Source organism: Scyliorhinus canicula, chromosome 20 (assembly GCF_902713615.1).
Source record: "Scyliorhinus canicula chromosome 20, sScyCan1.1, whole genome shotgun sequence".
Lineage (NCBI taxonomy): Eukaryota > Metazoa > Chordata > Chondrichthyes > Carcharhiniformes > Scyliorhinidae > Scyliorhinus > Scyliorhinus canicula.
The window spans coordinates 83,020,176-83,033,748 of NC_052165.1; the positions used below are offsets into that span (position 1 = coordinate 83,020,176).

Below are 13,573 nucleotides of genomic sequence, written 5' to 3' on the forward strand. Positions count from 1 at the left end.
GGGCAATTTAGCATGGCCAATCCACCTAACCACATCTTTGGACTGTGGGAGGAAACGGGAGCACCCGGAGAAAACCCATGAAGACATGGGTAGAATGTCCACGGAGTATGCACAATGACCAAAGCGGCAATCGAACCTGGGACCCTGGTGCTGTGAAGCCATAGTGCTAACCACTATGCTACCGTGCTGCCCTAAAGTTTTGTCTTCTTTCAGCAAGCCCAGCAATGGCTTATGGTCTGTGATTATCATGAATTTCCGCCCATACAAGTACTGGTGAAATTTCTTCACCGCGAAGATCTCAGCCAGTCCTTCTTTTTCAATTTGGGCATACTTTAGCACTGCTGTTGCTAACGTCCTGGAGGCAAACGCTATAGGCCGTTCCTGTCCATTTTGCCCTCCTGTGTGCCCCAACTACCCTAACACCATATGGGGACGTGTCGCAATTGAGCACCAACTCTTTAATGAGTCCCAAACGGGCTTTGTAGAATTTTGGGACTGCCTCTGGATCTACGTGTAATGTCATCTTTGCTCTCTTTATTGTTCCGAGCCCTTCTCGGAAAACCTCTTGGTATATGCACAGGACGTTGCTCAGGCCACTATTTTCCAGCTGGAAAATGTTTACCCGATCCAGCTGGATCTCTTTTAGCCAGTTTTGTCCCAATAAACTCGGTTCCAAACCTTCCACTACCATTAAAGGCAGCCGAACCAGCTGCTCTCCATAAGCCACAGGTACATGTGTTGTGCCCAACTCTCTCAGTGGTTCCCCTGTGTATGTCCTCAGTTTTGCCGAGGTCCTGGTTAGGGATAAGGGTTGGAGTCCAGTGTGAATTTTATTAAATACTGTTTCTACTATCACTGATAACAACTGCTCTCGTGTCAACCTCCATTACTGTTCGATGTCCGTTCAGCCTTATGGTTAATTTAATGGGTTTTGATTTAACAATCTTTACACAATTTAGTTGTCCCTCGTCGAAGATAGGTTGGGCTGCCAGGGTATACATTCTCCTGTACTCCAACCTACGTGTCCTTCTCCAAAATGTTGGTTTTGGGCTTCTATTTCTCCCGCTGGCTCCGATCTCTGGCAACAACTACAACATCTAGCCGGGTGAAAGGCTGCAGGGTCTGCCGTCTGTCTGGTCCTAATTTTCCCTTGCTTGGGAGCGGTTCTGTGACTGGTCCTGGGTTCCTCGAGTTGTTCCTGAGGGTGTCTATGCAGTTGTCTATCGCCCAGAGGTCGTCCCTTAACTCAATTTCACTGGTGTGGGCGTCTACCTCGATCGGAGTACCCTGTAACTCATATGTTCCATTCGCCGCTTTTCCCAAGGACAAAGCCAGCTGCAATGCTTGGTTGCAATCCAGCTCGACCTTTACAAACAGACGTCTTTGTATTGCTAAATTATTTATTCCGTGCACCAACCGAGTCATTTAATTTCACATCAAGCCAAATGTGCAAGCCTTTGCTAATCATAATCTTGTTAAAAAATTAGTGACTGATTCCTCCGTGTCTCGGAATGCTGAGTAAAACTGATACCTTCACAGGATCAGAGGCGGTTTAGGGTCATAGTACTTTTTTACTAAGTCCCTCAACTCCTGGAAAGATTTTGTGTCCGGTGCCCCTGGAAAAGTGAGACTGTACATAATGGGAAAAGCTGCCGGCCCACACGCAGTCAGCAGAATGACCCGTTGCTTTTCATCCGGAACTATATCGTTCGCTCTGAAAAAGTACTTTATCTGCTTTACATATTGGGCCCAGCCTTCCACTGCAGGGCCAAAAGAATCCGACTTCCTAAATAAAGGTATTTTGCCTGTCAGTGGCTTACCCTCAATAAGCCGCTGATAATGAGCAGGTTCCTTTGGGTCATTCTGTTTTCCTCATTGCCACTATAATAAGTCAACGGAGGCAGATGTCCCTTCACCAGAATTCCTTTTGGTAACAAAACCAACAGCTATACGACCATGTGCACTCAGCTTGCTGTCTACACTGGGAGTGCAGAGGATCTGACACTCCGTTATATACAGAGAAGAGGTTCCCTGATTGGGCCACTAATCAGGGAACTCTTATTGGCCAATCTCAAAGGCCTGGTCTAAGTCATTTTACAAAGTGGGGATGAATACCGATATGGATTGCGCCCAAATATCTGCTGGGAATCACCCCATGAGATCCGTCCCAAATGACACTTTTTGTTCGAATTGCATCTCATGACTAAGTGGGCGGAATTTTCAGCCCGCGTTAGCCATCAATGAGAATGGCAAAATACTGCACAAGTCAGGAAACGTGATTCCCAACAGCAAAATCACGTTGAGAGCGCGAACATTGGTGGGCGGGGGGAGAAGTAGACATTGAGGAGATGTGATACTGCTGCAGTGTTAGTGGGGTGCAAGGGGGGGAGAACAGTGGTGCAATGGTGGGGGAGGTGTGTGAGCCTCAGATGATTTGTGCGGCTGGGGGAAAGCCCCCAATACCTTGGTGGTTGTGGGGGGGAGGTTGGTGCTGGGGGAGTTTAAGGTCAGTTCTGATCAGGACGCTGTTGGGCTGGCCTTGCCAGCTCTATTAGGTTTGGCCCATTGAACTGATTTTGCTGGTTAGAAATCAAGAAAATCGGGTCTGAAAATGTGGCCATCTAAAATGGTCGCCCGCAAAGGATAATGGGAATTGTGGTCAAGTTGGGACACATCCCCTGTGTGTTGGGCAAGGGAAAACCAGACCAAACTGAAACTTGCACCTGTTAAAGGTCAATCACCGATTTCCCCTGGACAATAGACTCAAATAAGGAACAGCAACAGTGGCAGACTCACCTTATTTGGAAAGACATACGTACTTGGGACAATGGTAACTAGGACCCGCCCAGCCATTGAGGTACCTGCCCCTAATTGGCCTGAATCGATCAGGGTTATCAAGACCCCATCGATCCATTGGATCCTGAGTTACGGAGCGAAAGATGAGAAGGATAAGAGGCCCTGCGCACTAGGGATCGGTCTCTTTTGGGATCAGCCTGTGCCCACACCAACTGCAGCATAACAACCAGCCACGTTCAAGACCCGCGATCGCTACCTGAGACAGACAAGACGAACCTGACGATTTCCAGCTGACACACTTGGGGACTCTGATAAAGGCCTTATCTACCTGCACAGAGCTGGTCAACCATGCTGCGGGGCAGCATGGTAGCATAGTGGTTAGCATAAATGCTTCACAGCTCCAGGGTCCCAGGTTCAGTTCCCGGCTGGGTCACTGTCTGTGCGGAGTCTGCACGTCCTCCCCATGTGTGCGTGGGTTTCCTCCGGGTGCTCCGGTTTCCTCCCACAGTCCAAAGATGTGCGGGGTTAGGTGGATTGGCCATGCTAAATTGCCCGTAGTGTCCTAAAAATTAAGGTTAAGGGGGAGTTGTTGAGTTACGGGTATAGGGTAGATACGTGAGTTTGAGTAGGGTGATCATTGCTCGGCACAACATCAAGGGCCGAAGGGCCTGTTCTGTGCTGTACTGTTCTAAATTCTAAAGTCAATCTTAGTTGATAGGTGTAGTTTAATGTGCAGTCGCGTGTATCATTGCACATAGAGATAGGTCTTGTGTTTCATAATAAACTGCCTTTTGAACGACCATACTGCTTGTGTGGTCATTTGGTCAATACAAGAAACGTACTCGCTGCTTGTGGTTTGTAAATAAAGGTAGTAACAAAAGCTTGGCAGTGCATGTGGAGAGATCCGCGCACGTTTTCAGTCAGAGCCTGACACTGACAAATTATACCATCTCCAATCAGCTTTCAGCATCCTGACTGAGCCAAAAATGGAAAATACTGGACAATCTCAGCAGGTGTGACATCTTCTGTGCCGAGAGAATGGAGCTAACATTGTCTGGATGACTCTGTCATACCCAAAACATTCGGCTCCTTGCTCTCTCCACAGATGCTGTCAGACCTGCTGAGATTGTCCAGTATTTTATGTTTTTGTTTCAGATTCCAGATCCCCAGTAATTTGCTTTTAACCTAACTGAGGCATTCTGTGGCGGCATTCTCCCCTACCCGGCGTGACGGAGGGTCCCGGAGTAGGGGAGTGGCGCCAACAACTCAGGGGTCGCGCCTCCCCAAAGGTGGGGAATTCTCCCCACCTTTGGGGGCCAGCCCCGCGCCGGAGCGATTTGCACCAGAAGACTGGCGCAAAAAACCGGCGCCCCCGGCAGCGGGGCTGGCCGAAAGGCTTTCGCCGGTCCTCTTCCGCTTCCGCCATGGCGGAGGCCGTGGTGGCGCGGAAGGAGAAAGAGTGCAGCCAGGGCACTGGCCCGCAGTCTGAGCGGGGGGCCCCGATCACGGGCCAGGCCACCGTGGGGGCACCCCCCGGGGTCCGATTGCCCCCCGCCACCCCAGGGGCCCGCTCGCGCCGCTGAGCCCGCCGTTCCAGAGGTGGTTTAAACCTCGGCGGCGGGAGAGGCCTCCCAGCGGCGGGACTTCGGCCCATCCGGGCCGGAGAGTCGCCGCAGGGGCCTCTCCGATCGGCGGGGCGAGATTCCTGCCCTCGCCACTTCCCGGGTGGCGGAGAATCTCCGACCCTGCGTGGGCGGGATTTTAGGCTCCCCCAGGCGATTCTCCGACCCTGCGTGGGGTTGGAGAATTTCGCCCCTGGTTTGAATTACTGAACTCCATCCTGGTTCGGGGCCAATTATGATTGAGATTATTTTCATTTTCCAACATTAGATACATGTGAACGTACACATTTGGAATAGGCCAAATGCATCATTTGAAAAGATCATGGCTGATCTGATTGTGGCTTCAACTCCACATTCCACCTTTGACTATTTGTTTGTTAAGAATCTATCTACCTCTGAATCAACAATATTCACTGAAATTGCCTCCCACACTCTGGTGAAAAGAGTTCCAGAAATAGAAAGGGGATCACAGGCATCCACTGTGAGAGTATTATTGATGTGGAGATGCCGGCGTTGGACGTTATGAGCAAAAACTTATAGCTAAGTTCCGCACGCATGAATGCGGACTCAACCGGGATCTGGGATTCATGTCGCATTACATTCGGCCCCCACCAACAAGCCTGGACTTGCAGAGGCCTACCGACTGAACTGGCTTGGGACAATTCACACCTCTTTAACCTGGAGTTACCTCTCTCTCTGCATCTTTGATGATTTGATTGCCTGCAGGTGCTCGCATTCCGGGGCATCTCTGACTGTGTCTATATAAACATTTCTGGAACAAGCCTTTCCATTCACCTGAAGAAGGAGCCGTGCTCCGAAAGCTCGTGTTTGAAACAAACCTGTTGGACTTTAACCTGGTGTTGTAAGACTTCTTAGAGTATTATTGGGGAGGGGGAGGGGAGGGGGGGGGGGGAATTTTGAGAGACTCACAGATCTTCCAATTACTTTTTTTCATTTTCCAATACATACAGGTTCGACCCAGAAAACCCCATCGTTCTGAACGATCTGGAGCTGAAAAAGATTGGTGAAAAACACAACAAATCCCCAGCTCAAATTGCCCTGCGTTATCAGGTGCAACGTGGTGTAGTGGTTATTCCGAAGAGTTTCAATCTTGGGCGGATGAAGCAGAACAGAGAGGTTAAATATTCCTCATGGAGACATTTATTCTTTTTATTGTCTTCCACTTATTCACACGCATGCTCTACGGTAGGGCCTTTACCCAGAAAAACAGTGCAAGGCATTGGAAAAGTGAGCTTTGTAACATTACAGAAGATACAGCTTGTAGGAATGAACGCGCATTCAATCAAATACCTGGAGGTTATATTAACCTTAACATATTCAGGGCCAACATCCTTCATGGTGGGAGATTTACACATTACAGTTCAACCTTCCAGTGACAGGGACCCAGGTTTGATTCTAACCTCGCGTGACTGCATGGATTTTGCACTTTCTCCCCATGTCTGTGTGAGTTTCCTCCAGGTGCTCCACTTTCCTTCCAAAGTTCAAAGATGAGCAGTTTAGGTGGATTGGCCATGATAAATTGCCCCTTAGTATCTAAAGGTTGGGGTGCGGTTACAAGGTTGTCGGGAGAGGGCGGATGAGTGGCGCTAAGCAGGGTGCTCTTAAAGAGGATCAGTGCAGACTCTATGTGCCAAATGGTCTCCTTCCGCACGATAGGGATTTAGGGATTCGATGAATCTATGTCTTCATCCTTTATCATCCAACCAAATGATTCTAATATCTCTGCATTGATGTTGTTTCTCAACTTTGTTTATCCAGAGGGTTCAGAGTTCCATCATTCTTTATCCACTCTCAATCCCCATTGTTACAACCTCTTGTACTGAAAACACCAGGGATTTAGGGTCAGTCTGATTCCGTAGAAGGCATTCAACAAAACAATGATAACACTTAGATTGACGAGGTTAAGCACTATGTCAATAATTTGGAATCATTTTTTCCTTTATTCTTTTACTTTTATTCTTTCTTGGAGTTTGTTGCTCCATTTCTCACCCATCCCTAATTGTCCTTGAATTGAGTGTTTTGCTGGACCATTTCAGCTAAGAGTCAACAACATTGCTGTGAATCTGGAATGGAGGCCAGACCGGGTAAGGAGGGCGGATTTCCTTCCCTGAAAGCAATGTTCACATGAGTGAACCAGATGGGTTTTTACAACAAATGATAACAGTTGCCACAGTCACCATTGTTTTATATTCCAGCTGTCAAGGTGAGATTTGAACTCTTGCTCCCATCGTCTGGCCTTACGATTAAAAACCCTGTCAATGTGCCTTTTTGCCATCATTGCCTTGAAGAGCAATGGTGATCAGTTGTTTTTAAGACGAGGAGGTCTACAGTGACGTTAGGAGCTCTGCCATTTTAGATTAATGACCTAGACTTGGCTATAAACAGACAAAATTACAAACTTGGAATTATAGATTTGCCGGGTGGGACAATCGCCAGGGGTCAGCGTGAATCCCACCCCCGCCGTCCTCTCAATTCTCCCGCCTCCCCAAAAACCAGCCCAGCGGGAGTCGCGCCACCTGCCTCTGACAGTGGCGGGGTCCGGCGCGACTCAATGGGCGCCGGGGCCGCCCGAATTCTCCGGCCCGCGATGGGCCGAAGTCCCGCCCACCTGTAGCCGGTCCAGCCGGCTTAAATCAGAGTAGGTCCCTTACCGGCTGGACCTGGCGGCGTGGGCGGGCTCCGGGGTTACTGGGGGGTCGCGGGGGGATCTTGCCCCGGGAGGTGCCCACACGGTGGCCTGGCATCGGCCGTTGTGATCCTCCGCGATGGCCGATGCGGAAGTGAATCCCTGTGCGCATGCATGGGGATGACGCCAGCACGCGCTGGCGCTCCTGCGCATGCGCCGACTCACGCCAGCCGGTGTAGGCCCTTCAGCGATGGTTGGTGTGGCGCCAGGCTCCTATCCCGCAGGCCGGCGGGACGCCAACCACCCCGGGGCGGGCCTAGCCCCTGAAGGTGCGGAGGATTCCGCACCTTTGAGGCGGCCTAACGCCGGAGTGGTTCACACCACTCCATCCCGCCGGGACTCCCCGCCCCGCCGGGTACGGGAGAATCCCGTCCATAGTAACAGATTACAGGAGTGAAGAAGAGAGCAGACATATGGAAGGTGAAATTTAACAGATGGAAGATTGACCCTAACAAACTGAATCACTTCAAACCGGAGTGAACAAACAACAAAGAATAAAGAAAAGTACAGCACAGGAACAGGCCCTTTGGCCCTCCAAGCCCGTGTGACCATGCTGCCCGTCTAAACTAAAATCTTTCACACTTCCTGGGTTCGTATCCCTCTATTCCTATCCTAATCATGTATTTGTCAAGATGCCCCTTAAATGACAATATCGTCCCTGCTTCCACCACCTCCTCCGGCAGCGAGTCCCAGGCATCTACTATCCTCTGTGTAAAAAAAACTTGTCTCGTACATCTCCTCTAAACCTTGCCCCTCGCACCTTAAACCTATGCCCCCTAGTAATTGACCCCTCTACCCTGGGGAAAAGCCTCTGACTATCCACTCTGTCTGACCCCTCATAATTTTGTAGGCCTCTTATCAGGTCGTCCCTCAACCTCCGTCATTCCATTCAGATCAAACAGAGTTTATTCAACCGCTCCTCATAGCTACCGCCCTCCATACCAGGCAACATCCTGGTAAATTTCTTCTGCACCCTCTCTAAAGCCTCCACATCCTTCTGGTAGTGTGGCGATAGAACACTATACTCCAAGTGTGGTCTAACTAAAGTTCAATACAGCTGCAACATGACTTGCCAATTCTCATACTCAATGCCCCGGCCAATGAAGTCTAGCATGCCGTATGCCTTCTTGACTACCTTCTACACCTGTGTTGCCCCTTTCAGTGACCTGTGGACCTGTACACCTAGATCTCTCTGACTTTCAATACTCTTGAGAGTTCTATCATTCACTGCATATTCCCTACCTGCATTAGATCTTCCAAAATGCATTATTCTCACATTTTCCCAGATTAGATTCCATCTGCCACCTCTCCGCCCAAGTCTCCAAACGATCTAAATCCTGCTGTATCCTCTGACAGTCCTCAACGCAATTCCACCAACCTTTGTGTCGTCTGCAAAGGCTATATAAACTTCTTGGTAACATTTTAAACAAGTGCAGGAATAGTAGGATTTATTTACGTAAATGCTTGTAGGTGGCAAGACCAAACTAAGGAAATTATGTTGAAAGAAAATGGCATCTTTGTCTTTCTTAATAGTCAAATGTAGACCATAATGTTAGATGTTTATAAATCACTGGTTAGGTCTCAGCTAGAGTAACGTTCAATTCTGGACACCACTCTCCAGGAAAGATACAAAAGCTTTCCGAGTACACAACAGATTCATTAGAATGGGGGATGAGGGACTTCAATGGGAACTGGAGAGGTTTGGATTCTTCTGCTTGGTAGAGATGTTTAAAATCATGACAAAAGAACTGGATAAATACTTCTTGATAAACATTACAATGCTCTGAGGAAAGAGGTGGATTGCTCATAAAAAGAACCTGACATATATTAGGATCCTGGACCAGACCCCAACTTTTGTTAGGACACTGGACGAGAACCCAAAACACTTTTCCTATTTGTAAAACTGTGGGAAAACGATACTTTACCCCAGGAGTAATGACTCTGTCCAATAAGTATATTTTATGTTAAACAAACTTTAAGTTGAACACAGAATTAACCACATTAACATCAAAGAAATAGCTTTACGATTATCAGTTAAACAGTTCTTAAATAAAAGGAAAAACTTGAAATTGATTTCCCCCCCCCCCATTGTTCGATGTCATCCAATTCATGAAAATGCATGATGAACAAGGTACATGAGATGCAGAACCCTTCCATCTCCTCAATTCAAACTTTACTTTCTCGGGCGTTAAGAACTCCAGCAGATTTCCCAGCCACGCCGAGGCACAGGGCAGAGAAGCTGTTCACCACCCCAACTTCTAGGGGACTCTGTTCGAGTCTCACGTGCACCACCTTTGAGATTACCTTGTAGACATTCCTCCAATACCCCTCCAGTTTTGGACAGGACCAAAACATATGAACGTGAATAGTGCCCCCCCCCCCCCCCCCACACACCATTCACAAACATCTTCCACCCCCTCAAAAAACCATCTCACCCTCTTGTGAGGTGTACCCTATACACCACCTTCGACTGTATCAGCCCCAACCTCATGCACAAAGTTGATGCATTCACCCTCCGAAGCACCTCACACCATGATCCTTTCTCAATATCCTCCCCCAACTCTTCCTCCCACTTCGTCTTAATCCTCTCTAACGATACCTTATCTTCCCCCAGAATCACCCCATCAATTACCGACACCACCCACTTCTCCATTCCCCCTGTCGTCAATATCTTTTCCAACAGTGTGGGAAATGGCACCATCGGAAAGCTGTGTACCTCCTTCCTGGCAAAACTTCGGACCTGTATATACCTAAACATCTCACCCTGCCCCAACCCATATTTCTCCCCCAGCTCCTCCAACTTCAGAAACCGGCCTCCCAGAAAGAAGTACTTTAATACTCTAACTCTCCTCACCTCTGGGGCGAGATTCTCCCATCGGGAGTTTAAGTGCTGACGCCGGAGTAAAAAACGGAGTGTTTTACTCCGGCTTTGCCACCCGTTCCCAGACCACTATTCTCTGCCCTCCGCGGGGCTAACACGGGCATCGCGCGATTTCCGGGGGCGGGGCCTCGGCACGGCATCAGAGACCCGGCGCCGCGTAAATGACATGGCGCCTTGGGTCCCGCGTTGGGGCCCGCGTCAACTGGCGCATGCGTGGTGCCCGTCCTCCCACAGGCTGCCCCGCACAAAAATGGCGGATGGATCCAGGCTTGCCGGCAAAAGAAAGGAGGCCCGCCGACAGAGGCCGGCTCGCCGATCAGTGGGTCCCGATCGTGGGCCAGGCCACTCCGGAGGGCCTCCCCGGGGTTGGAAACCCCTCTCTCCTCTCCCCCCCCCCCCCCCCCCCCCCCCCCCCCCACAGGCCGCTCCCAACGCTTGAAGCCCCAGGTCCCGCCAACCCGAGAGCAGGTTAGAATGGCGTCGGCGGGACTGTCTTTTTTTCCGCCGGCCGCTCGGCCCACCCATGCTGAGAATCACCGCTCGCTATTTGCGGCGATTCTCCGAGCGCCCTGGCGCGATTCACGTGGCGCTGGTTTTGGGGGAGTGGGAGAATCACATGTGGGGGTCGGGGTGGCGTGGCGTGATTCGCGCAGCACCCCAGCGATTCGGGAGTATCATTAAGATCCACAACCAGCTTAGCCAGGACTAAATAAAATCACTCATAAATTATCTACACTCCAGGTAATGATCCAAAATATAAGCAATGTTCAATTAGCCCTTCATTTGTTATCAAGTAAGTGGTTGGAATGAATGATTACCTCACTCTTATAAACCTTATTTACAGCTTTAGCAGACACACTACCTGTATGAATTTTAAACCAGGGTTTTTAATGACATGAAATATATAACAATTTCTACGTTAATCACACATAGGCACAATGGAGCCAATGACCACCATATCATAGAATTGAATCATAGAATCCCTACAGTACAGAAGGAAGCCATTCGGCCCACTTCCCTGCCCTTAACCCAACCTACACATCCCTAGATACTAAGGAGCAATTTATCATGGCCAACCCCCCTAACCTGCACATCTTTGGACTGTGGGAGGAAACTGGAGCACATGGAGGAAACCACGCAGTCACGGGGAGAATGTTTAAACTCCACACAGACAGTCACCCGAGGCTGGAATTGGACCAAGATCCCTGGTGCTGTGAGGCAGCCGTGCTACCCACGTGCCTCCAGTATGTGCTGTGTCATTCCAGTTTCCCAACAAGGGGAAGTTATATGTTGCTGTGTCACTGAAGTACAGCTTGAGTTGATCCTATGTCCAAGTATTGCCGTGAAATAGTGAAATAAATGCAGTAGTTTCCAAATTAGGACCTGACAGAATCTATTTTTCTACAATTGCAGATCTTTGACTTCCAGCTAACTGATGAAGAGATGAAAGCGGTTGATGGGATAAACAGAAACTTCCGATACATAACGATGAAACAGTAAGTAATACACAACTGAGTCAATTCCTGTGGGGTGACCCTTAATGTAAGGGGTCCCCTACCATTGGAAGGAATGTAGTTTAGTTGGTCCCTGATAGTGTTCACAACATTGGGAGCTTGCAAAGGATGACAGTTTTTCCATATCTTCTACCTGTTGGACATCCTGAAATTGCTAAGTTGTTCTGGTGTGGATTTCAGTTTTACTGGCTTAGCTGATCCCGGTGATCGAACGTTTTGTGTTTAAATGTCTCTATTCACTTTGGCAACGTGAAAATAGCCTTTGTACTGTCCATTTCCTGTGCTGGAATCTCAGAAACCTTTCCTCCAATACTTGGAGCACTCGGAGGTTAAGCACAGAGAGTGTGGCAAGAAACATTCTGGTTAGTTTGGATTTGGATTTGTTTATTGTCACGTGTGCCGAGGGACAGTGAAAAGTATTTTTTGTGAAAAGCTCAAACAGATCATTTAGTACATGAAAATACAATGAAAAGAAAATACATAATAGGCAACATAAGGTTCACATAGACACCAACATCGGGTGAAGCATACAGTAGTGTAGTATTAATCAGGTCAGTCCATAAGAGGGTTGTTTAGGAGTCTGGTAACTGTGGGGAAGAAGCTGTTTTTGAGTCTGTTCATGCGTGTTTTCAGACTTGTATCTCTTGCCCAATGGAAGAAGTTGGAAGACTGAGTAAACCGGGTGGGAGGGATCTTTGATTATGTTGCCCGCTTTCCCCAGGCAGCGGGAGGTGTAGATAGAATTAATGGATGGGAGGCAGGTTTGTGTGATGGACTGGGCTGTGTTCACGACTCTCTGAAGTTTCTTGCGGTCTTGGGCTGAGTAGTTGCCATACCAGGCTGTGATGCAACCAAATTGGTGCTTTCTATGATGCATCTGTAGAAGTTGGTAAGAGTCAGTGTGGACATGCTGAATTTCCTTAGTTGCCTGAGGAAGTATAAGCGCTGTTGTGCTTTCGTGGTGGTAGCGTCGATGTGGGTGGACCTGGTCAGAGTTTTGGTGATGAAATGAAAATCGCTTATTGTTACAAGTAGGCTTCAAATGAAGTTACTGTGAAAAGCCCCTAGTCGCCACATTCCGGCGCCTGTCCGGGGAGGCTGGTACGGGAATCGAACTGTGCTGCTGGCCTGCTTGGTCTGCTTTAAAAGCCACTGATTTAGCCCAGTGAGCTAAACCAGCTCCGAGGAATTTGAAGCTGTAAACCATCTCCACCTCGGCCCCGTTGATGCTGACAGGGGTGTGTACAGTACTTTGCTTCCTGAAGTAAATAGCCAGCTCTTTAGTTTTGCTGGCATTGAGGGACAGATTGTTGTCGTTGCACCACTCCACTAGGTTCTGACTCATCATTATTCGAGATTGTGTCGTCAGCAAACTTGGAGATGGAGTTGAATTTTGCCATCAGTCGTGTGTGTACAGGGAGTACAGTAAGTACGCAGCCTGATTAAAAATCGGTTTTGCTGAGATTTTGACATTTTGAATGTATCAAGCATTTTGGATGGAAGTGTTGCCTGATTCTAATCTCATCCAATCTGAAGCTGCTGTAAAGTGGGTGTTAGTGTGAGGATGGAACCAATTCAGCTTTGACTTAAACCTCTCCACCTAAAGGGAAATTTCAATCATTTTAAGTTTATTTACTTTCATGTTTTTTGTTTGATCTAAGGTTTACTGACCATCCCAAGTATCCATTCCATGATGAATATTGATGAGATCGGCAAGTGGGGGAAACGGAGTGTCTAAAAGAGGATGCAACTTTCCAAATGGGACAGGCCAGGATCAAAACGTAGTCTCCTCGGAGCAGATATGTTACTTGGATAAATAAAGTCTGAGCATTATTCAACATTTCATGTTGTTTGATGACCGAATATTTTGCCATGCTTCTCACTTACACCTTTTCCACTTTCCTCCCCTCTTCCAAATATTCTCTGTTCTTTTTCTGCTCTCCCATCCTGACTGTGCAGGTGGCTTTGTGGTGCAGTGGGTAGAGTCCAGGGGCTGGAGTCTCCGCTTTGGAGGCCAAGTCCCCGCGCCGGCGTGCAAACGGTGGTCTTTTAT

At 48.5% G+C, this 13,573-nt stretch overlaps 1 protein-coding gene across 2 annotated transcripts in view; it reads left to right on the forward strand.

Annotated features, from left to right (window-relative positions):
* LOC119955008 (aldo-keto reductase family 1 member C23-like protein) overlaps nt 1-13,363 on the forward strand; it is an 86,313-nt gene extending 72,950 nt beyond the window's left edge. For both annotated transcript variants that reach the window (XM_038780805.1, XM_038780807.1), the window contains 3 exons: nt 5,390-5,555; nt 11,420-11,502; nt 13,182-13,363. In XM_038780805.1, the coding sequence (XP_038636733.1) occupies nt 5,390-5,555; nt 11,420-11,502; nt 13,182-13,224 (292 nt within the window). In that variant the 3' untranslated portion in view covers nt 13,225-13,363. The remainder of the gene's footprint in view (nt 1-5,389; nt 5,556-11,419; nt 11,503-13,181) is intronic.
* The last annotated feature ends 210 nt before the right edge of the window (nt 13,364-13,573 follow it).